The sequence below is a fragment of the Trachypithecus francoisi genome, unplaced genomic scaffold (assembly GCF_009764315.1).
Source record: "Trachypithecus francoisi isolate TF-2019V2 unplaced genomic scaffold, Tfra_2.0 Lachesis_group14, whole genome shotgun sequence".
NCBI lineage: Eukaryota > Metazoa > Chordata > Mammalia > Primates > Cercopithecidae > Trachypithecus > Trachypithecus francoisi.
Window position 1 is genome coordinate 34,158,992 of NW_022681459.1, and position 23,996 is coordinate 34,182,987.

General features: G+C 50.8%; 1 protein-coding gene and 1 long non-coding RNA gene across 2 annotated transcripts in view; one reads left to right on the forward strand and one right to left on the reverse strand.

The window, feature by feature from the left end:
* The window catches only part of SYN3 (synapsin III), a 494,630-nt gene that overhangs the window by 13,998 nt on the left and 456,636 nt on the right, over positions 1 to 23,996 (reverse strand). Inside the window, exons 7-11 of the mRNA XM_033234030.1 lie at positions 13,852 to 13,994; positions 10,277 to 10,351; positions 6,017 to 6,119; positions 1,610 to 1,744; positions 673 to 760 (exon numbers count right to left, since the gene is read on the reverse strand). Coding sequence (XP_033089921.1) covers positions 673 to 760; positions 1,610 to 1,744; positions 6,017 to 6,119; positions 10,277 to 10,351; positions 13,852 to 13,994 — 544 coding nt within the window. The remainder of the gene's footprint in view (positions 1 to 672; positions 761 to 1,609; positions 1,745 to 6,016; positions 6,120 to 10,276; positions 10,352 to 13,851; positions 13,995 to 23,996) is intronic.
* Positions 4,978 to 18,864, forward strand: LOC117096605. The gene is made up of 3 exons (XR_004442552.1): positions 4,978 to 5,112; positions 13,385 to 13,530; positions 18,751 to 18,864. It is a non-coding gene; the product is annotated as an uncharacterized LOC117096605 (long non-coding RNA).

Sequence of the window (23,996 nt, forward strand, 5' to 3'; positions counted from 1 at the left end):
AAGGTCTGAGAGGCCAGACTTGTAAATCTACTATTTTCTATCTCCTTGGGCAAAGCCTCAACATTTACCTTGCTGTAAAAAGGCTCACACCTGTAATCCCAGCACTTTGGGAGGCCAAGGTGGGCGGATCACCTGAGGTCAGGAATTCGAGACCAGTCTGGCCAACATGGTGAAGCCCCATCTCTACTAATAATACAAAAATTAGCCAGGCATGGTGGTGTGCACCTGTAATCCCAGTTACTCAGGAGGCTGAGGTGGGAGAATCACTTGAACCTGGGAGGTGGAGGTTGCAGTGAGCCGAGATTGCACCACTGCACTCCAGCCTAGGCGACAGAGCAAGACTCTGTCTCAAAAGGAAAAAAAAAAAAAAAGGAAATACTGACGTTTATTTTCCCAGCCATCGCTGGGAAAATAAAAGTGAGAAAATAGGTGGGACATTCCCTGGCACAGTGCTTGGTGCATATTAGGTTCTTAATAAATTAACCGTCTATTTCCCTTCTCCTTTCTAGACTTTTTAAAGAAGTTGACCAACCCCATAGTCTCATTCATTCTGTGGATAAAGTATTCAGATGCATTTTCCCAGAGCCCCTTGTGGGAATCACATGTGGATCCTCAGTGCGTTTCAGCACCCTCACTGCATGCTTTCTTGCAGTGGCGCGTCTGGGGTCATACCTTGAGGAGGTGGACGTGGCTGGGGCTGTCCTAGCTGAGGCCCAAGCTGGGCCTGCCCTGGGGATTTTGCTGATTTAATCTGTGGAGCCTAGAGCAGAAGAGAAAAGAAGCCTTTTACTTCCTGGGTGAGAGGGCAACATTTATGAAGATCTTTTTATCGTTGAGAAGAGACTTGTACACATAAAGTGTACAGTTCTGGAGTGTACAGTGTAGTAAAGTTCTGTATGTGTAAACATCGGTGTAACCACTGTCCAGATCAAAACATAGGCCATTTCCCACGATGAAGCCTGCCTCATGACCCTTCCCAGACAGCAGCCCTGCCAGTATAATAACTATGATTCTGATGTCTGTTATCATAGATTACTTTCTATGGGGAAATCTGGGGTGGGAGGTGGAAGCTTGGGGACTTGCTTTTACATAAAGCTGGGGAGCTGGCAAATTCTTTGGATAGCAGTCTGGTAATCCATGGTGGGAACTGTGGAGGGGAGGAGCGACGTGAGAGCTCATCGAGGTTGGGGGAAATGGGAGACACAATAGCGTCCCTTGACTGGTTCCCTGGGAGCACACAGAGGGCTTGTGTGTCCATATGCTCTCGCACACGCACGCACACACATCCCGCTCAGGCCCAGCACCGAGGGCACAGAAGGAACAGCAGGCAATCATCTCTCCCCACAGTGCCCAAAGGCCAATTGAGACAAGACTGTTCTCCCCAGGATGGTGAAGAAGGGAGGGGGCCCCCGAAAGCCTCCTAAATTCACCCACTGGGGCAGGCTGTGAAAGCTCTCCCTGATGTCTGGCTTTCACCCACACCCCCATTCCTTCTCCCCAAGGTGGTTTCTTCCTGGGGGTATCTCCTTTGGATCCAGGGGCTCCCCATTTCCAGACAGCCTGGCATTTCTCATGGCTATAAAGTCTCCTTCGATCAGGAGGGTCTTACCCAAGGTCTCAGGGGCGAGGGCGCTGTGCCTCCTGGCATCAGGAGCTGGCTCATTTTGGAGACAACAAGGTCGGCCATCAGCTGTTTGTCCTCTTCCACATGCTCTCCAATGAGCGGCATTGAGCTGTCCATTACCTGTGGGGAGGAAGGGAGAGCTGAGGGACCCCCATGCCGGGAGAGACTGGCGGTTGGGCATCACACCCCAGAAGTGGGGACTCAGGGCTCAGGACAGAAGTGACCACCAGATGGCGATGTCCTCCATGCAAACCACCTCCAGCTGGGACTGGCCGGCAGAGACACCAGTTCGCTTCGGTTCAGTCTAAACCACTCCCTGGATGTAGTTCAATTCAGCCCACGTTTGCTGGATGACAGCAATGCGACAAGGGCCAGGGAGCCTCTGCTGACCTTTTCTGTGCTTTTCTTTGGGGAGCCACTCTCCGTCCCCTCCTTTCTCACCCTGGCCCCGTCCCAGGGTCGGGGCTGGCCACCTCTCCTTCGGCCCCAGCTCAAGGCTTTCCACAAAGTAGAAACAGTAAAGGTGGGGGGCTTGATCATGACCAAAATACGACACGGGCTGGAGTTGACCCAGGGTTCAGAGGAAAGAGGGAAGAGGAAAGGTCTGTTTTCCGGGGCCCTGGCAAAACACAGGTGGGAGGGAAACGCGTTCCACAGGGAGCTGGGCTGTTCTCAAAGTGCTTCTATGGGGAGGAGCCTGAGGGATCCTAGTTTCCCCTTCTGCTCTTTTTACAAATAGAGCAACTGAGGCTCAGAGATGGGAGGGGACTTGCCCAAGGTCACACAGGCCAATGCTCCACGTGATTCTCTGGGCATGGGAAGCTATGGGAGGTCTGGAAGGGGTGTCTTTCAGGCCTTGTCACCCTCTCTATTCCACTGCAGGAGTCGGTGGCCTGCATTCACCCACACCACCCCATCAGACTCACCGTCTTGTCTCCCCTGTTCCTGCCGTCTGGACTCATTAGGGTTTCTCTCTCCTCCACGTTCCTAAGTATTCCCTCTACCCACTCCTTACCTGGCCAACTCCATTTCATCCAACAGGGAACAGCTAACTAGGTCTTCCTGGAGGAAGCCCTCTCTGATGGTGCAAGCTCTGACGAGCCACCTCACATCTGTATCCTGCCATCCTCACCTGGTTTCACACTGGACAGCTTATCCACAGCACTGTCACCCCCTGCTCACTATGTCTCCACCACCAGACTGGGAGCCCCCAAGGTGACGGATGGACCCTGTGTCCTGCTAAACAGGTGTGTCCTCCATAGACACCTGTTTAGTGGAGGAATAAGAGGCCCTTGCGATAAGCCCGGCTCATAAGGATAAGGATAATGGGAAGCGCCGTAATGTATCGGGCACTTCGTATGTGCTACGCGCTATTCTAAGCATCGGGTGTGGAGGATCTCTCCTAAACCTCAGAATAGCTTTTGAGGCAGGTACTATTATCCTCATTGTAATGATGAGGAAGCAGAGGGTCAAAGAAGTGGCAAGGTCAAGGACACAGCACTGGCAACCCATGGTCCTCCCACTGCAGCAGGCTAATTCCCAGCAAGCACTGGAACAGCACAACAGCGTAGGAACTGGGAAGAGGGAACGTGGGTTCCAGGCTTGGCTTCTGCTGCGGACTTGCTCTGTGATCTTGGTCAGAGTTTCTTTTTCTCTATGGGCCTTTTTTGTTTTTCTCAAAAGTGAACTGAGGGATCTGGGCAGCTGCTAAGACCCTTCCAGCTGGGACTTGTAGGGATCTGTGAGTTTAGCACCCACTTTGATTAGGAAACTGAAAAGCTAGCTTAAGAATGTGAATACTGCTTCCAGCAGGGTCCTGAGCTCTGCGCACGTTGTACCTGGAACTGAGGTCTCCTGGATCCCAGTGCCCCGGGCAGGGACAGTCACTCAGTCACCACTGGCTGAGCTCTGACTGTGGAGTCTGCCCCGAAGGTACACAGGCGTCCTGCACCCTGCCTGTCCTCTCTCCCCCTGCCCCTGCCCACCCCATTTTATTCTGGTCTCTGTTTCCTACATTCCCTGCCATGGAAAACAGCCACCACAAGGAACCTGAGGTTCGTTTTGGAATTCCCCACAGTACACACAGCCACAGGAAGTGGCCGCTCGGGTCTCCCCCGGGAAACATTTTCCAGCAGGCAATGCCATTCCCCGGACAAGGTCAGAGAGGACAAGTTCAAGGATCTTTTCCCCCGAGTATCTGACTGTGAGCCGCTTCTTCCCAAAACATTTCACACACACTTTCAGTTCTCACCGTAGAGGTGGCTGAAGAAACCAGTGTTTTGGGACCTCTTCTGCCTTTTTTCCCCCTTACTGGGGGAAAACACCTTTTATATTTTTGGTAACAAGTTTCCCATCTCCCCTGACCTCACTCCAAACGCAAAAGCAAAGGAAACAACGCTGGAATGTTTCTGCGAGGAAAAAAAATCTGAAAAGCTATCTTTCATTTTCCCTCTGGAACATTCTTGGGAGACAGTTTTCTTGTTTTTTTGAAGTCCAAGCCCACTACTTTTACTTTTTTTTTTTCTATGTGAAAGGCCTTTCATCCCCAACTCTCTGAATGGCTGAAGGCAGGAAGCCTGGGCCCACGAGCGTGGATTCTTTTTTTTTTCCCTAAGAGTGAAAGCTGAGACCTGGAGAGGCAGGGCTTCACAGGGGACAGAGAGACTGCTGGTGCAAGGGAGGAGCTGGCCTTTGGGGGTCAGGGGAGTCCAGGGGCTCTAGGAGACAGGGCCCTGGTCTCGTGTTTTCGGTTGCACTGTGTCCACCTGGCTTGGGGACTGGCTCCCGGAGCAGCGGCTCAGTGAATAAATAAATGAGTGCTTGTGTGCCAAACCTGGGTTCATGTCTGGTGGTCCCCGTGAGGGGATGCAGAGACAGGAGGACCTGGTGGGGTCTGAGGAGCTGCTGTGCTGGGGGATCTTGCCCCACCTCTGGGCTGAAGCTCCCAGGAAGGTGGAGGATGAGCTCCTCCAGGAAGCAACTGTACAGGTCAAGGCATCTGTTCCCAGCCTCTTCCATGGCTCCTCCAAGTAGGGGCTACTTGGGGAATTTCAGGTTTGGTGGCAGCCAGAGGGAAGGTGTTTGCGGGCCTTGAGAGGAGAGCTGTTCTCAGAGTGGGACTGGGTCTGCCAGTACAGACACCGCTCTTCCTGCTGGAGCTTCCTGGCCTCTTTGGGGAGAGGAGAGAGGCCATGTTCATCCTGGACTCCCTCCTCCTACCTCCAAGGCCTGGGCGTGAACACCCTCCTGGCATGACTGGGCTCTCACCCGCTGAGTCACCTGGTCCTGCTCGGCCGTGGGCTCCTGGGGAGTGAGGCAGACATGAGGGACGGGAGGACCGGCTGGCTCCTGTGGTCACCCCAGCCATGTGCTTCCCATTAGCCGCCCACACCCCGGGGAGGGGACAGCCGCAGGGCTCTCCCTCACGTGTCCTGGCCTTGTGTCAGCACCGCCTGTGGAAGGAGGGGGCTGTACGCGGCACTGGAGCTGTGAGTGTGGCGATGGGAAGTTATGGAGGACTCTGAGGCCACAGGGGCCTTTTCAGGGAAAAGCAGTGGAGAGCCACGGGGCATGGGGTGGGGGGCAGGGAAGAGGAGTTGGGGAGGGGACGGGAGGGCTGTGGGACCATGAGAGACACCGGGAAGACATGGAGGAGAGGTGGGGGGTGGTGGGATACGGTAAGCATGGAGAGGAAGTGGCGGGGCTGGGAGGGCTGTAGGATTGTGAGAGGCATGGGCTGCTGGAGGGTCTTGAGAGAGATTCCGGAACCCACAGCCCCTCTGTGAACCCCCTCTTACCATTCTGCTTCCCTCCATCTTCCCCTCTATTCACACCCCTGTACCATTCCATCCCCCTTCCAAATCCTCAATGCTCTGCCACTGTTTCTCAGCCTCTCCCCTGCCAGCCTGCACACCCCACGTCTATCAAGTCCATGGCTGTATCCCCAGAGCCACACCCATGCTTAGCCCATGGGAGCCCCCTAAGGCTGTGTTTGTTCAATGAACAAATGATAGACTGTCTGCATGGTGACCAAGGAAGGGTGCCCACTTTACATGCTTGGACACTGAGGAAATGGAAGGGGCCCTATGGGACAGTATCTTGCTGACCCTTGGCCAGATGCCCTTTCCCTTTCCTTAGGCCTGTGGGTTGGGGAGGTTGTTAAACCTCGTGCCCTGAGGTCTCTCGACTGAGTTCCGAGTCCCCAGGCATGAAGCCTTTCGATGCCTCTGAGGGTGGGAAGGAGCCTCCAGAAGCAGCTCACTGAGGCCTGGGCTGCGTGTGCCCTGGAGCCAGGACACAGCTGATGGTGCCAAAGATCATGCAGGGATTCCCTCCCCCTGGCACGCCTGCCGGGCTGGACCGGCCAGGAGGACTGCCTGCTTCATCCCTCACCTCGATGATGTAATCTCTGCCATCCTTGCTGTGGACGGCCTTGACGGCACAGATGTCCAGGCCGCCAAACATTTCCGAGCAGCTGTCCACCCACAGCCTGTACCTGCAGGGACAGATAGACAGATAGTGAAGTGGCCTGGGAAAGTGGGGAAGAGGGTGGAGGAGAAAAGTGGATTCACATGGAAAAACAGACAGGGAGAGACAGTGATACACACATCCAGACAGAGATGGAGAGGGACAGAGAAGCAGCAAGAGAGACAGAAAGATGGAGAGCGTCAGAGTCCAAGACGCAGAGACAGAGAGGCAGGGAGAGAGGCAGGGACACAAATGACAGTGAGATAGAGACCCAGAGAAAGGACACGAGAGAGCCAGGAAGGAGGGGAGAGAGGCAGGGTGAGGGAGCGAAGGAACCAGAGTTGGGATAGGTCTCCCCCAAACCCAGGACTTGCTGGCTCTGCAATAATGGGGAGCTTGCCCTGCCCCCATCCGGAGTCATCCTGGACACCCAGTTACCCCTGTGTCCCTTTTCCCTTGGGAAAGCTGCTCCAAGGGCTCCAGAAATCCCTCCAGGCTGCCCTTCCAGTCCCAGCCCTGGCCGGACAAGAGGCTGTGGAGGACAAAGGGTGCATTTTTCCCGGGCCCGGGGCGGGTGGGCTGGGGAGACTGGCAGGCTGCTTCTGCCTCGCCCAGGGGGCCTGGCCCTCTAGACCCACTGCTTTTGTTCCCTTTCCAGCCACTTGATGTCTGCAAGGCCAGTTTGCTTTGCTGGGGACAGATCTCAGCGCTGGACTTTGACCCTGCAACAAGGGGGTGGTTGTATGTGAAGAAACCGTCCGGGCTTGCACTTAGCTTCCCCTGTGGGCTGGATAAGGGAGTCACAGGGGACTCTGTGTCAATGTTCTTGCTTCTCACTCTCCAGGGTCACACAGGGCATGCCTACTCTCACATCGCTTTGCGTGTCTGAGCCATAAGTGCTGGGATGAGGAGGGACTGAGATTGGAATGTTCTTAGAATGGATTCTCATCTCATCCACCAAAGCCTACTGAGGCCCAGAGAGGGAGGCTGGCTGGTCCAGCTCACACAGTAAGGCAGTAAGAACACCAGGATCACCTCGATCTCCTTGACTCTCAGTCCAGTTTTTCTCATTCAGCTGTAGCATGGAGCATGTGATATCATCAAAGTAAAAGGAAGGATGGAAACTCACATCCATGGAGCTCCTGCTATGTTCCAGACATTCTGGGCCTGGGGGCTGACTCCTCATCCCCTCGGATCCCAGCACAACTCTATGAGGAAGATTTTAACCCGTCTTACTAATGGAGGAAAAGGCTCAGAGAGATGATTAAGTGACTGTGCAGCTTCCAAACCTAGATCCTGTCTGATTCCAGATTCCAAGCAAGCCACCCTTCCTCTCATTCTGAAGGTGCCCCAGAACATCCATTCTCACTCAGCATGGGAGACCAGGGACCTACATTCTTGCTATTAATTCCTTAATACTTTTGGCGAAGCCTCTCCCTCTTATCATAAAATGGGAAAGCCTAGATCTGATTCTGGTTGTACCTCAGAATCACCAGGAGAGTTAAATGCACAAACAGCCAGACTTGGGGCTCCGCCCTATGTTAGAGTAATTTCTATAATTTTTGAAAGCTTTCCATGTGATTCTGCTATGTGGCCACGTTTGGGGACAACCTTGGGTCCTTGGAGCTTGAAGAGTCTTCTGGAATCACTGATCAGGGTCCTCGTTTTCGGCCCCAGTGGCTGACTTGTGGGCGCCACACACTTAGGGTGAGCTATGCCCTGAGACATACTCATAAATCAGGTATCTTCTCAATGGAACGTGGAAATTTGAGCTGAGGTCCAGAAGCAGCTGTTTGCAGAGGCTGTTTTGAAAGGATGAACCTTGGGGTCCCCTGCTGGCTGCACCCCGTAGGACACAGGCATCCCAGGGTCTAGGAAGGGGCTACAGGCGTACAGCAGCATGAGAGTGCTTAGAGAATGGGGGGCCCTGCTCTCCTCCTGCCAGGTGGGACTAGCACCAACCGAGTGACATCACTGGTTTTGCCCAGGAGTCAGGCCACCCGGCAAGCAGGCAAGCCAGGTGGAGGGCGGGGTCAGGCCCTGCGTATGAGTCCCTGTATGGATTTTGTTCCTGTGGGGATAGGACTGGGGAATCTCTCCAGCCCAGACCCTGGAGTACCGCCTGTGACTGGAAAAGGGAAAGTGGATTCCAGGCCTGGGCAGGCCCACTCCCATGGTAGGTTCCTCCAGGGATGGCCCATGCAACCTGGGATTTGGCAGAGCCAGGGATAGGTGGTGTGCTGGGGACATCTGTGAGTGGCTCAGGAGGCACTGGGGAAGGCTGGGCTCATGTTCGGGAAGGGCCATAGAGAAGACGGCCACGACTGTCCCGTAAACACCTGTTGGGGGAAGGAGGTGACTGCCTCAGCCACATGATTCCGTTGTGTCAGGTCATGAGCGCAGCCTCCAGGAGACTCATTAGCACAGGTGGGTTCCCAGGTTGAAGGTGGCAGCTGCCCCCTGGGGTTGATGGGAAGGGCAGGTGCGCCTCCCTGCCAGGGGCTGGTTCTGAATTAGGTGCTGCACAGCCCTCTCTCATTCAGTCCTCACACCTGCACTCTGACTTGGGTATTACTGCTTTCATTTTGCAGTTGAAGAAGCTCAGAAATGTTCCTGAACATGCCCAAGGTCACACTCAGTCTCTATTGCTGTAGGGGGTGGTCCCACTCCAGTCTCCAGGGGTGCAGACCTGACATAGGCCTCCAATCACAGCGTTGCAGTGTCTTGGGCCATAGTGATTGGTTTAGGGATGGTCACGTGACCTAAGCCAGGCCAACCAGTGCATATGGCTTAATTTCAGGCTTTGGTTGAGATTATTGGGAAAGAGAAATTTTCTTTCTTTTGAACCTGACACTGTGAGGATGAAAGCCTGGAGCCACCGTGTGCCACCATAAAATGAAAGTGTCCTGGATGAAGCCAACACAGAAAGAAGCTGAACTAGGGTGGGCAGAGAAGGAGCCTCAAGGCCTTACCTGACACTGTATATCTGGAGTCGTCAGTGACATGGGCCATTAAATCCCCCTTTTAGTGCAAACCAATTTGATTTGTGTGGTAGCCCTTGCAACTGATACAGAGTTCTTAGAGGGAAGGATTGGATTTTTTCATCCTTTAGTGCTCAGCAGAACATGGCCTGTAGTAGCTACTCAGTAAGTGTTTATTGAGCAGAGCTTTTTGAGCTCACAGCCCATGCTCTATCCACTGCTATTGTGTGGCTGCTGGCAGAGGTCATAGGGCATGCAGGCAAGAAGGTATGTATGTGGCAGGCCCTGAGACCAGCTGACTCGGCCCTGTGGCCCTTCCTTGTTTTTTTTTTTTTTTTTGAGACAGAGTTTTACTCTTCTTGCCCAGGCTGGAGTTCAATGGCATGTGATCATGATCTCAGCTTACTGCAACCTCTGCCTCCCGGGTTCCAGTGATTCTCCTGCCTCAGCCTCCCAAGTAGCTGGGATTACAGGCATGTGCCACCATGCTTGGCTAATTTTGTATTTTTAGTAGAGATGGGGTTTCTCCATGTTGGCCAGGCTGGTCTTGAACTCCTGACCTCAGGTGATCTGCCCGCCTCGCCTTCCCAAAATGCTGGCATTACAGGTGTGAGCCACCATGCCCGGCCGGCCCTTCCTTAAGTGGGGCTGGCACAAAGTGTCTAAAGGGAGAAAGATCGAAAAAACCGTCAGCCAGAAAGCATCCCTAAAATATGCATGATTCAGGGGACATCAACCTCTCCCTATTCATACTGAGATGGAAAGAAGCTTGAGAGAGAAGTTGACTCTCCAATATGCCTGGTCTCCTAATAACGCTTCCTTGCAGCTGTCAGTGCACAGGAGGGCTTGGGCAGGGCTTCCTGACCTCTTCCTATAGCAGCTGGTCAGGGCTGGAAAGACCTTGGACTTGGAGTCATGACAGCTGTTCTACTGTCAGTTGTGCCATTAATTAGCTCTGTGGTCCTAGACAAATCACTTCCCCTCTCTGAGCTTTCTTCTCCCATCTGTAAAATGGGGTTATTTTAATGCCTGCCCTGTAGGCTGTTGTGGGCAGTGAAGAGGATCATACCTAGAAAAGTGCTCTGTGGATGGTGAGGCACTGGATGGAGGGCAGAGTGGCCTTCTTTTCAGGGCTGTTTGTTGCATTCCCCCTTCAGCTCCTACCATGGCCAGCACCTCTCCCTACACCTCCTTTGTCTCTTACCTCTCTGTCATGGCCACCTGCTCCAGCATGGCAGAGCCTGTGTTGGCTTTCCAGTTCCCAGAGATGGAGGTTCTCCTGTACCAGAACAAATAACACATTGAGGGAATTAGGGACGCTCGTCACTGATCTGCTTTCTTTCTTTGCTTTGGCTGTCAGGAGGCTCTGATTCAAATAACTGGCTCACATAATGGCATGTATTCTTAGGTACACACCTTACCTTCAACTATATTTTCCTATGTTTATTTCCCTTCATGCTGTTTGCCTTTTTTATTTGTTGAATCTTAGGTATTGTTTTCTAAGTCATTTTTGAAATTGAAAGATTAAACTCAAAAATGCCTACATCATCTGATGAAATCCCCCAAACTTTGGTGTGTTTTTGAGGAGAATGAGGGCAGTGTGTGTAGCCCCTGATGATTCTGGAATCTTTTGAGGGCCCCAAAATGTTAGAAAAGTGATCCTTAGAGAGAAGTGACTACTTTTTTCTGGTAAAGATTAGGAAGGCCTTCTGGTCTCTGACTGTGTCGCCATCCTTCTCTGTTTCCTTGCCTTTTCGGCTCCAGTAACAGCCGACCTCTCTTCCGGTGCTCTGCTGCCCATGGCTCTTTCCCAGTGTCACAGCCTCTGCATGCCTTCTTCCCTTTACTCCATAGAGTCTTTCTCTCCATCTTCGCCTCCCTAAGTCCTGCTCATCCTTCAGTTTTCATCTGACGTACGACTTCCTGACAGCCCACCTTCCCCAGCAAAAATAGACTGCCCGGTGCTACACCCTACACTAATGCTCAGGAATGCTCATCTCCCTTCTGATGACTGCGTTAGTGTCCTCTCTTCTCTGATGGAGGGGAACCCTGAGGGTAGGGAACAGTTTAACTTCATTCCCTATATACTCAGTATCCAGTGGGACCTGGCAGGCAGTAGGTGCCCAGTAGGTACCTACTGGGTGAGGAACTGTGTACACTGGGGGAGAATCCAGACAAGCTACCTATCACTAACGGTGCATCTGGCCTCGGCAAAGACTGAACAAGTTTAAGCACAGGGGTGCAGGTAAAGCTATTTGTCTTATGGTCAACGGAAGGTATGTGGTTGAGATCAAAGGGTGAACTGGGGAGAGGAATTGACACAGAACTGTATCATTGTAAAGGAGAAAAGCAAATGTGAAAATGCTGAGACTGGATGACCACCAGGAGCCATAAGGCACTGCACCGTAGTTTTCAAGGTTGTTTCCCATGAGGCTACAGGTGAACAGTTCTGAGACTGGGCACATCCACTGAGACAGAACCAAAAAAGTGGATAGATGGTGAGTGGAGGAGCCAGATTTTTCTCTGTTGGAGTGGGAAGTTATAGATTAGCAACCAGGAAAAGCTAAAATGAACCAAGTGGTACCAGATGAAAGTCCGGGACATCCATAGGATTCTATTCAGCTTCACAGGGATGTGGATGGGGATATGCGGAAATAATTATGGATATATATGAATACATGGGTAAGGATACACTCATGTACTTCCTTATTGTGTCTGCTAGGACCTAGAAAGAATGATAGCCCAGTAGCGACAAGCACAAAGGTCCGAGTACAAGGCAGGGAGTGGGGCCAGAGAGGAGATTGAATGGCTGGGGAAATTCTACACTGAAATCTGACGTGAACCCCCTCCTTTGGAGGTGGGCCAGCCCAAGGTCCAGGAAATTCTGTAAGTAATGACAAAGTGGAGCTGTCAGGCCAGGGAGGCTCCGCAGAAAAAATGCGGCAATGAGGTAATCCTCAAGAACAAAAAAAAAAAAAAAAAAAAAAAAAAAAAAAAAAAAACTGGGACAAGGTGTCGTCAATGTCAAGTGGAAGCTCAAACAATGAAGAGAGGAGGGAAATGATATCATGACCTACGGCAGGGGCCTCAGGAATGCACTGGAATGGGCCATAAGTCAGAGTGGGCAGGGAGGAGGCGACTTTATCACCCCAAGGCCATCTGAGAGCAGTGGCAGGTCTGGCCTGCCTCGTGGGAGGAAGAGGTTGATTGGTGGAATAGGGCACAGTTACTCCTTGAAAATGAGCTCCATCTCTTTCCTGGGAATACTTCCTTCTGGGGCAACTGCCTGCACCTCCTCTAGTTTCACAAGCAATGACAGGGCACAGTAGTTGCAACAGAGACGATATGTCCCGTCAAGCCTAAAATTACCACCTGACCCTCTACAAAAAAAGTTTGCTGACCCTTGGTCTAGGCAATCCAGGTAGTGCAAAAGCAACCACAGGCAATCCATAAATGGGTGTGCAAGGCTGTGATCAACAGGACTGTATTTAGAGACAGGTGGCAGCTGGATTTGGCCTGTGGTTGTGGTTTGCCAACCCTAGCTTAAAGCACAAGCTACCCACACAGAAGCCTATGGATGGAGGGACTTTCCAGCTGTCCAGGGCTAACCCTTGCAGTCCTCACATATGGAGCCCTGCACACAGTCAGTGCCCCATAAATGCTTGTCAACCAGGCAACGATTGGCCCTCTGGGGTCCCATCATGTCAAGTGGAACTAACAATAACATTCCAGAGTAAAACACAGAGAGGGCTTGGAGCAAGGACCTCTCCCAGGAAGGAGACAGTCCACCTACTCCAGAAGTCCCCGTTCATCCTTATAACCACAGCCCCATGTAATCCATCCTTTGTTGAACCACCCAGGTGAAGGCGGGCTGCTTTTTTCTGCCTGGCATTCTTTCCTTTTCCTTTAGATTCAGCACCTCTATTTCCACGAGGCAAAGGCCCTGCCCACACTGCATGCCTTCATGGTGGGACTCTCTATACTGGTTTTCTGCTTTTCTCTAATCAATAAAACACAGTCAAAGTTGGACTAATCAGTACTTTTTCCATGGAATCGCAATCTTGAGTTAAGCCCTGAAAATGACTAGGGCAGATTCACTTACCGGTGGGGATGCCGTGAAAATTGTTTATTATTATTTCTGGCTGCCCACATTCCTGGGGCTGCTCTGTATCCTGATGTTTCCGGAATTGATAATTGAGTTGGGAGATTTTTTTGTTTGCTTTTTTTAAGTTTCTGATAACCCATGGTTTTCTAATAAATTCCCTTTAAAAAACCCATTAAGTTAATGATGTGTGGTTTCTGTTGCTTGCAGGCAAAGAAATCTGGTGTAACCTCCTAATTGGTCTTATTGGCTTCAGAGAAACCGTTTGGCAGCTCACAGCCTCGTGGTTACCTTTCAATAAACACAGATCCTTTGCTCAGAAGAGAAGAGGAAAAAAATCCAAAACCCTCAGCAAGGTATTCAAAGCCCTCCTTGATTTGTCCCCAGATTTCTCTCTCAAAGACATATACCCTGTGTGTACGTGCAGTTCCCTAGATGTGCCAAGCACCTTTCTTGCTCTGGAGGAAACAGCCCTTGCTTGGGTAGGCAAATATCTGCCTGGGGATAAGCAGTGACTGAGTATTAGCCCCTCAGCCGCACTGGCCAGAGAAGAAAGGCAGTAAGGAGATAGGATGGAGGATAATGATGCACCCTTGGGTGCAGGAGACAGTGGCTGGACATGCACCTCTGGGCTCCCTTCCTCCCACGCTCCCCCAGTCCCTGCCCCAGAGACTCACATGTAAGCCTTGTAGTTGGATCCAATTTTCTGGACGCGGATGTCATACTTGGAGTCGATGAAGGCCTCCGTGGTGGCGTAGGTTTTGGCCATGGCGACCACGCTGGTGATGTCCTGGAAGTCAAGCTGGTTTTCCACTTTGATCTGTGTGGGAGGACGAGGGGGATGAGTGCCACCCACCCCGCGTTCATGGAGCCCACCCTGTGCCAGGAACAAGTGCTCTGTCTATAGACACGAATTCCCTTCAGAAGGTCACCTGCTGGCAGGGGAGACAGACACGGGAAGCAAATCATTCCACCACACACCACGCAAGCTGCAGAGAGGAAGGGAGCGATTCCGCGTGGGTGGTGGAGAAAGCTTTACAGATGAGGTGAGCTCTGAACTGGGTTTGGAAGGATGAACACGTTTCAGATGGATGAGGTTGTGGGGCCATCCTCCAGAGATGCGCGAGGAACCCACAGTGGGGGAAAGGGCAGGTGGCGCAGGCTCGCTGACGGGGGATGTTGCACGGGCCATCGGGGAACAGACTGGAGGGCCACCGTCTCTGGGAAGGAGCTGGGATTTTAGCCTGAATTTTCTGGAGAGCCGCTGAAAGAGGGAGTGGAGTTTAAACAAGGAAATGGCGTAGTTTGCGTTTTAACGAAATCACTGAAGCAGTTGTGTAGAGGATCGAATGGAGGGGTGTGATATGAGACACAGAGGGTCCAGTTAGGAAGAAGGGAGTGTGCATGTGTGTGTGGTGTGTATGTGTAGGGAGCGTGTATGCTGGCGTGTGTTGTGGAGTTTGTGGGAGATGTCTGTGTGTGGTGTGTTTGCATGTGTTTGATGTATGCTATGTGTGGTATGTTCTTTGTGTGTTCATATGGTGTGTGTGTGTGTGTAGTGTGTGATATATTTGTGTGTGGTGAGTTTGCTGTGTGTGCGGTGTGTTGTACATGTGGTGTGTAGTATGTGCTGCTTTGTGTGTGTGGTGTGTGATGTGTGTGGTATGTTTGCTGTGTGTGGTCTGTGTTGTATATGTGGTGTGTAGTATGTGGTGCTTCTGTGTGTGTGTGGTGTGTGATGTGTGTGGTGTGCTCTTGCTGTGTGTGCTGTGTGTTGTACATGTGGTGTGTAGTATGTGCTGCTTCTGTGTGTGGTGTGTGTTGTACATGTGGTGTGTAGTATGTGGTGCTTCTGTGTGTGGTGTGTGTTGTATATGTGTGTAGTATGTGCTGCTTCTGTGTGTGGTGTGTGATGTGTGTGGTGTGCTTGCTGTGTGTGCTGTGTGTTGCACATGTGGTATGTAGTATGTGCTGCTTCTGTGTGTGGTGTGTGTTGTACATGTGGTGTATAGTATGTGGTGCTTCTGTTTGTGTGTGTGTGTGTGCGCGCGCGCACGCAGCCACACATTGGAGAGGCTGGCTTTGCTAGGCCAGAGGCTGGGAGAGAAACTCATACTGTTGACTGGGCTGAGCCAGGAATACAGAGAGGTGTCCTGGGCTTGGGGAGAGGTCCCAGGAGAGCTTCTAAGGCCAAGCGCAGAGGATGAGGCCAAGGCTCCGTGATACTGATCTTAAGACAGAACAGAGGCTGACTCCCAGCGGCTGTGGACAGCTGGGCCAGTTGCTCCCTCCCACTGGCCATGGGAGCCCTGCTTGTTCAGAAGCGGCTCCCCTCTTCCCTGTCACCCTCACCCCGACAGCAGAGGAGTTCTGATGCTGGGTCAGAGACGGGCAGAGCCCTGTGGAGTGGCTGGGCGCTGGGCAGTCTGTGTGGGGTTGGTCTCAGCCACACCCCATCTCAAGTCCTTCCAATCTCCCTCTCTGCCCTTTTCTGCCTCCCCTTAGAGGCTCAGCACTGACTCGGCGACTCTGTCCCTCCCATAAGAATGCCCACTCACATTTGCCCAGTTGCGATGCTTACGCAGGGTATTTACAGCTCTCCGTGGGGTCCAAACAGGATTGTGAGCAGGCAGGCAGGCTGGGCACCGTTGTGGTCACTTAACAGATACGGAAACAGATCTCTTGACTTGCTCAAGGTTGTAAAGCAGCTGAGCCCAGAGCTAGGCTTGAAACTCTGGACTCCGAAGGCACAGCTTTTCCTTGAACCATCTCAGGGGTCTGTGCATAGGTGCCTGCCTGTTCTACCATAACGGACACAAACAGCAACAGGAGAGAGGCTGGACAAGCCGTCTCTCTTCTTGGCTCTCTGAGTGATGACTCCAAGTCTCAATTTGCAGAGAAAATAAACGTGACCAGGCAAGAGTTCCCTATTTTCCAGCCCTTTTCAAACTCAGCTACCCCACCTCCTTCCTCCCAGCTGCAGTGGTGGTGGTGTGCCTCCTCCCTTTTTTCTGGGTCTTCTAAGCCCTTGGTTTTAGGTGGGTACCTGGCCTCCTCAGCCAGAGATTACTTTGCTGCAGTCTCTCGTGCAGGTAGATGTGCCCGAGTCTCCAAGCTCTGGCCAATGAAAACTGGGTAGCCATGATATGAGCAACCTTTGGGTGGTGCCCTGAAGATGAATATAATCTTTCCCATCCTTTTTCCTTCTTTGCTCTGGCTAGGAATGTGAACATGATGGTATGAGCAGCAGCAGCCATCTTGGGCCATGACGGGGAAGCCACATGTTGAGGATGGCTGAGTAGAAAGTTGGAAGGACCTGGGTCACTAGCACTGTGAAGCTCCCTATCAGCCCTCGACTCGGACTCTTACATGGGAGAGAAAGAAACTTTAATCTTGTTTAAGCCACTCTTCTCTGGGTGTTTTTTTTTTTTTTTCTTCTGAGACAGGGTCTCAATATGTTACTCAAGCTGAGTGCTGTGGCGTGACCATGGCTCACTGCAGCCTTGACTTCCTGAGCTCAAGCAATTCTCCTGCCTCAGCCTGCCGAGTAGCTGGGACTACAGGCGTGCACCACCACGCCCGGCTAATTTTTGATTATTTGTTGAAACAGGGCCTCACTATGTTGACCACGCTGGTCTCAAACTCCTGGGTTCAAGCGATCTTTCCACCTCGACCTTCCAAAGTGCTGGGATTACACACTTCAGCCACTGCGCCTGGCCACTATTATGTGGGTCTTCGTTAAAGCAGCCAAATGACATTTCCGCTCATTATTTTTAGTCTCTTCCTTTTCACCGATTCTTTATCCTTTGGATTAACGTGATCAAGAATCCACCATTCTCCTCAACATGTTCCTGCTTTTCAGAACCTCAGTTAGTCTCCACTGTCTATCTCTACGTCTTCATCCCCCACTTGCCCTTCAACCCACTTTCTCTAGGTTTCACTCCCTGCCATTCCCCTGCGACTGGTTTGGTCCCCTCTTTGGCAAATCCCATAGAATGCCCCTGGTCCTTGCCCTGCGTTGACCCTCTGTAGCACCTGAAATTGGTGAACTTTGGGTAATACGATTTCCATACCACTGTCTTCCCGGTTCTCACCCTTTCTTTCTGGCAACTTCTTCACAGTCTATGTTGCCACTTCTTTCTCCAGTGCCTCTCTGATGGTCCTGGGGTTTCATCTCTGCCAGAATCCAGGGTCAGGTGGAGAGAACTGGAATTGCCAAAATGACAGAATCGGGTGAGCGTTTGCAGGGACGGCTTGTTTAATTCACATTTCTGTCCTTGGTGGCTTTGGGAAGAACCAGAACTTCTTTAGCACCTTGGTTTCCTAGACAGCCCTGAGCACAGAGCAGACTACCTTGGAGGTGTCTAGCTGCCCACAGCATCATCTTCCTGCTTTACAGTCATGATACACCCTGATATGGGGGGCATGTGTCCACCGAGGGTACACTTTACTCTCTCTCCTTTCCCTGGCATCTTCATACCACTGTGTGGCCACATTTTGGCCAACAAGATGTTCGCAGAAGAGGTGTATGAACTTCCAGGCTGTGCCGTTAAAGGGTAGGGGAGGGCTTTCTACTCCCCACTTCTCTCTCCTTGCTGGCTGGAGTGTGGACCATCTTTGACAGTGTAGCTGAGGGCAATACACCAGGGATGGATGATCAATAAGATGGAAGAAGCCCATGGCCATGAAACCATGGTGGTGCCACGCCAGCCCTGGGCTGCTTTTGTGCAGAGCGGAGAAGGAAAGTCCTAGTTTGTTTACACCGTTGTAAGTCTTTGTTATGGCAGCTGAAATTTATCCCAATTATTATATCAGCCCTAAGTAAATTTTTGTGGAATACATCATGCATTCTTTCACAGAGTAGACAAAGAGAGCAAAGGGAGAAAGCACAGAGATAGTGGTTTAATTCGGGAGTGGGCAGCCACTCTCTGGGAACCCTTCTCTTCTGTCTTCGTTTGAGTGGTTGTGCATTGGGGTCCCATTCTGTTCTCTCCAACAGTGAGCATGGAACCCAGGTCACTCTCTCTCTCTTTCTTTTTGAGACAGAGTCTCGCTTACTCTGTTGCCCAGGCTAGAGTGCAATGGTGCAATCTTGGCTCACTAAAACCTCTACCTCCTGGGTTCAAGTGATTCTATTGCTTCAGCCTCCCAAGTAGCTGGGACTACAGGTGTGTGCCACCATGCCTGGCTAATTGTTGTATTTTTAGTACAGATGGGGTTTCACCATATTGGCCAGGCTGGTCTTGAACTCCTGATCTCAAGTGACCCACCCATCTCAGTCTCCTAAAGTGTTGGGATTACAGGTGTGAGCCCAGGTCTCTTATACAAAGGCATTTCAAAGCTTCAGGAGAGGCCCTGGTCAAATGTTCCTTTTTATTTTATTTTATACTTATATTTATTTATTTTTTTAAAGAGATGGGGTCTCAGTCACCTAGGCTGGAGTGCAGTGGTGCAGTCATGACTTACTGCAGCCTTGAACTTCTGGGCTCAAGCATTCCTCCCACTTCAGCCACTTGAGTGGTTGGGACTACAGGTGCCACCACATCCAGCTGATTTTATGTTCTTTTTTGTTACAGAGGGCCTCCCACATTGTATGACACCTGGGCAATGAAAAACCGATTTTACCCCTGGAACCACCATTTCTGTCTCCCCATTAGACTGTGAGCTTCTTGAGGACAGTCAAGAATCGGGTGAGTGTTGTCCCCAGCTATTGCACTGGTGCCAGGCACACTGCACATGCTCTACATGAGTTTTCTGGATTGAATTTAAGAAGGCTGGATCAAGACCTGCTTATAATTTGGGAGGGGGACAAGAAACTGGAAGGAAAAACAAGGGAGTTCCACAAAAAGACAAAGAAACTGTGTTTCAAGGAAACTTGTCTTTTAAAAGGTGGATATTTGCATGCCTTCTTGGGTGGGTGCTGTGTTCTCTGAGGGTTTCTGCCTTCCTCACAAGTTCCTGAGAACCGGAAGAATTCCGGGATTCTGGCGAAAGGGGCAGGTGGTCTGGAACCTGGGTGGGTGGGTGCTGGAGGGGACTCTGGGATGGTCCTCAGGCCAGAGAGGGTAGTTGGGGTGAGAGGGCACTGGGGACACAGTCCTGAGGATGGTGAAATGGCTGCTGGCCTGGGCAGGGAGTCTTGGCACTTTGCTTTATTTACTGGCTGGAAATCCGTCCAAGGGTTCACAAAGACAAGTTGAAAACAGGAAGCCCTCAATGAGCTGTGATTCAAGATTACCCATTCGCTGCCCAGGGGCTATGATGGGGCCACTGTGAACTCTCCAAAACAGACCCACCCACACCCTAGCCTCCCTCGCCCTTCTTCTCCCTTCTCTTATCTCCTCTCGCCTTCTCTCTCTCCTTTCTCTTCCTTCCTTGCCTTCTCACTTTCTCCTCCCTCCCCTTTCTCCCCTTTCCTCACTCCTTGCCTTCTCTCTTACTCTCTCTTTTTTTTTTTTTTTTTTGAGACAGAGTGTCGCTTTGTCACCTAAGCTGGAACGCAGTGGTGCAATCAGGACTCACTGCAACCTCTGCCTCCCAGGTTCAAGCTATCATCCACCCCAGCCTCCTGAGTGGTTGGGACTATAGGTGCATGACATCACGCCTGACTATTTTTTCTTTTTCATATTTTTTGTAGAAATGGAGTTTCCCCATCTTGCCCAGGCTGGTCTCGAACTCCTAGGTTCAGGCGATCCTCCCACCTTGGCCTCCCAAAGTGCTGGGATTATAGGCATGAGCCACCATGCCCGGCCACTCTTCCTTACTTTTAATGTCATCTGTCTTCCTCTTGCACCTCTTTCCTCCTTGATTTTTCCTTGTTGCTTACTTCTTGTCTTATCTTTTTCCAGCCTCTCCCTTCCACCTCCTACTCTGTCTCCTTCAGTTTTCCTGACCTCTTTTCAATGTTGCCATTCTTCTCCTGCTTCTCATTTCTTCTTCACTCCTTCCTCTCTGTCTTTCCTGCTTCCTTCCCCTCATGGTCCCCCCATTCAGGTTCTCACACTCTTCTCCTCTCCTGCTTTCTGAATTGCTTTACCCTCTTGTGTGCTTGTGTGCACACATGTGTGTATGTGTGTGTGCATGCATGCATGTATGCTCTGTCCTGAGGCTGAGCAAGGAGAGAGAGTGGAAACAGAGGCAGAGAAACTGGAGAGAGGAGTCAGGATGCAATTCCAAATCTTCTGAATGGGTTTTAGCTCAGAGGTCTCCTGTTCCAAATTTCAAAATCCAACCCGGGATGGGGAAGTCATCCACATACTTAGTAGACTGTCTGCTATTTGCTTGAATATCTCCAGTAGCAGGAAGTTTACTATCAGGCAAGGCAGTTCATTCCCCTTTAGGGAACCTCTAACCTGTTTTGCTGTATATCACAGCAGGAATGAATGAATGGCCCTCATTATCCTATGGAGTAAGTCTTAGCCCTCTGCCTTGTGTCTGCACTTCATCCACTCGAATGGAGCCACCCAGGTGTGCACAAGTCATTCTCTCCCTAACCCATTCCTAATACAAGCTTCTTCCAGGCCCTTCACCATCTTGAAATGCCCACATTTGACAATCTCTTAAACTATATGGTACCCAGATTTACACAACAGACTCCAGGTGTGGTTTCAGCAGCAGAGATCAGGTAAGACGGTCCCCTCCCTCTATCCAGAATCCACCTGGCATATTCCTGCCTCAGGGCCTTTGCACGTGCTGTTCCTAGCCTGCACGGCTCACCTCTCTCTTAATTCAGGATCCTGTCCGGCATCAGCATCTCAGACCTGTCTTCCCCAACTACTCTAGGCGAAGTTGCTCCTCCTACCCAGCTCTCCTTACCCGCTTCATCCCACTTTCTCGCCATAAACCCTCCACTACCACTTCACACTGCTACCTATCTGTCTGTTTGCTGTCTTTCTTCCCTGCCATTCTACTAGAACGTAAACTCTTCAAGGGCACAGCTGTATTTTGAGCACCTATAACAGCACTCAGAGTACAACAGGTGCTCAATGCATTTATTTAACGATTGAATAAATAGACATAAATATTTACAGATATGTCTCTTATATCCAGATAATTACTCAGTGTTTCTTCTAGATACTTGCTGGGGGCTGGGTTTCAACTGAGAACAAGAGATTTGTGATTCTTGTCCAAGTGGAGCTTTGAACCTATTAATTATCTTGCTTCCATGAATGCAGCTTAATACAATGTTGGCTTTTCTAAGATCCATATGGGCTTGTCCTAAGCTAATACCTCCAGGTGATTTTTATTATTTATTTATTTATTTGAGACAGGGTCTCACTCTACCACCTAGGCTAGAGTGTAGTGGCGTGATGACAGATCACTGCAGCCTCAGCCTCCTGGGCTCTGGTGATCCTCCCACCTCAGCCTCCTGAGTAGCTGGGACTACAGATGTGCACCACTATGCCCGGATAATTTTTGTATTATTATTATTATTATTTTTGTAGAGATGGGGTTTCACCATGTTGGCCAGGATGGTCTTAAACTCCTGAGTTCAAGCCATCCACCCTCCTTGGCCTGGCAAAGTGCTGGGATTGCAGGCGTGAGCCACAGTGCCTGGCCTCAGGTTATTTTATTTAATTTATTATTATTATATTTTTGAGATGGAATCTCGCTCTGTCATCAGGCTGGAGTGCAGTGGCACAATCTTGGCTCACTGCAACCTTTGCCTCCCAGGTTCAAGTGATTCTCCTGCCTCAGCCTCCTGAGTAACTGGGACTACAGGCGTGCGCCACCACGCCCGGCTAATTTTTGTATTTTTAGTAGAGACAAGGATTCACTGTGTTGGCCAGGATGGTCTCCATCTCTTGACCTTGTAATCTGCCCGCCTTGGCCTCCCAAAGTGCTGGGATTACAGTTGTGAACCACTGTGCCCAGCCTCTCAGGTCATTTTTAAACACAAGATTCTGATAATCCACAACTCCCAGAGGAGGAATTTACATTCAATCTGATCATGGTCGGCTCTGCTCTCATGCTTTCATCTATCTTTCTGCCTTCCAACATTGGTTCTGTCATCTGATCTGTTAACCATCCTCTCAGCTCTATGAGTCACTCAGTGTCTCTCAGGATTTTGGAGGACCTCTCCTATACCTAGTTTCAGCTGTTCAACCTTACTTCTCTGAGCTTCAGTTTCCTGATCTGTTCTCTGTTAAGTGTGATAATGACAACTACCTGGCAGGATTATGATTTTTTTTTTTTTTTTTTTGAGATGGAGTCTTGCTCTGTCAATCAGGTTGGAGTACAGTGGCACGATCTCAGCTCACTGCAACCTCCGCCTCCTGGGTTCATGCCATTCTCCTGCCTCAGCCTCCCGAGTAGCTGGGACTACAGGCGCCCGCCACCACTCCTGGCTAATTTACTTTGTATTTTAATTAGAGATGGGGTTTCACTGTGTTAGTCAGGATGGCCTCGATCTCCTGACCTCGTGATCCGCCCGCCTCGGCCTCCGGAAGTGCTGGGATTACAGGCGTGAGTCACCGCACCCAGCCAGAATTATGATTTTTAAATGAAATTTAGTGAATGTCAAAGGACTGACCTAGCATAGCATCTAGCACCTACCAGGTGCTCAATAAACGTTGGTTCTCTTTAGTTAATTGTTGAGATTATTTGCTGACATTGAACCATCAATTGAACCACCAATCAATACTTCTTTTTTACACAATTATTCATCCAGCTACAAGTTTATCTCCCATATAATCATTCAACTCCCATATTTCTTCTGTGATCCATGGACTATCCAATGCCTATCCAGCTCATAGCAGAGGTTCTGGGACACATTAGATGTTCTTATAAATATTCCTAGGCTAAACAAATGACTGGGTAAAATGGCCATTCATCTGATTATGAGATGATGGTTAGATTCATTTATTCACGCATTCCTAAAAATCCATCCTAAAGATATAATGGAAGACACATGAAATGGTATGCACACAAGGCTGTTTATTGCAGCACTACATGTAAAAGAAAGTTTTCAGCCGGGCACGGTGGCTCACACCTGTAATTCCAGCACTTTGGGAGGCCGAGGCAGGTGGATCACGAGGTCAGGAGATCGAGACCATCCTAGCTAACATGGTGAAATCCCATCTCTACTAAAACTACAAAAAAATTAGCTGGGCGTGGTGGTGGGCGCCTGTGGTCCCAGCTACTCCGGAGGCTGAGGCAGGAGAATGGCGTGAACCCGGGAGGCGGAGCTTGCAGTGAGCCGAAATCATGCTACTACACTCCAGCCTGGGCGACAGAGTGAGACTCCGTCTCAAAAAGAAAAAAAAAGGCCGGGCGCGGTGGCTGAAGCCTGTAATCCCAGCACTTTGGGAGGCCGAGACAGGCGGATCACGAGGTCTGGAGATCGAGACCATCCTGGCTAACACGGTGAAACCCCGTCTCTACTAAAAATACAAAAACTAGCCGGGCGAGGTGGCGGGCGCCTGTAGTCCCAGCTACTCGGGAGGCTGAGGCAGGAGAATGGCGTAAACCCGGGAGGCGGAGCTTGCAGTGAGCTGAGATCCGGCCACTGCACTCCAGTCCGGGCAACAGAGCAAGACTCCGCCTCAAAAAAAAAAAAAAAAAAGAAAGTTTTTTGTCAACAATTGGGCCATATTCTATACTCTCAGAGGTTTATAGCTCCACCATAAGCCTTGAGGACAGGATGAAGTTAGATGAGACCCTGAAGACAGGGGTGGGCGGCCTAGAGGTGTGGATGGAGCTGCAGGGATGTTGGGATGGTCCTCCGGCCAGAGGAGGCATTTGGGATAAGAAGGTATCTAGGGCGGACTGCCACCGGGATGGTGCATTGACTGCTGTCCCACATGCTCCTCCGCAGGGCACA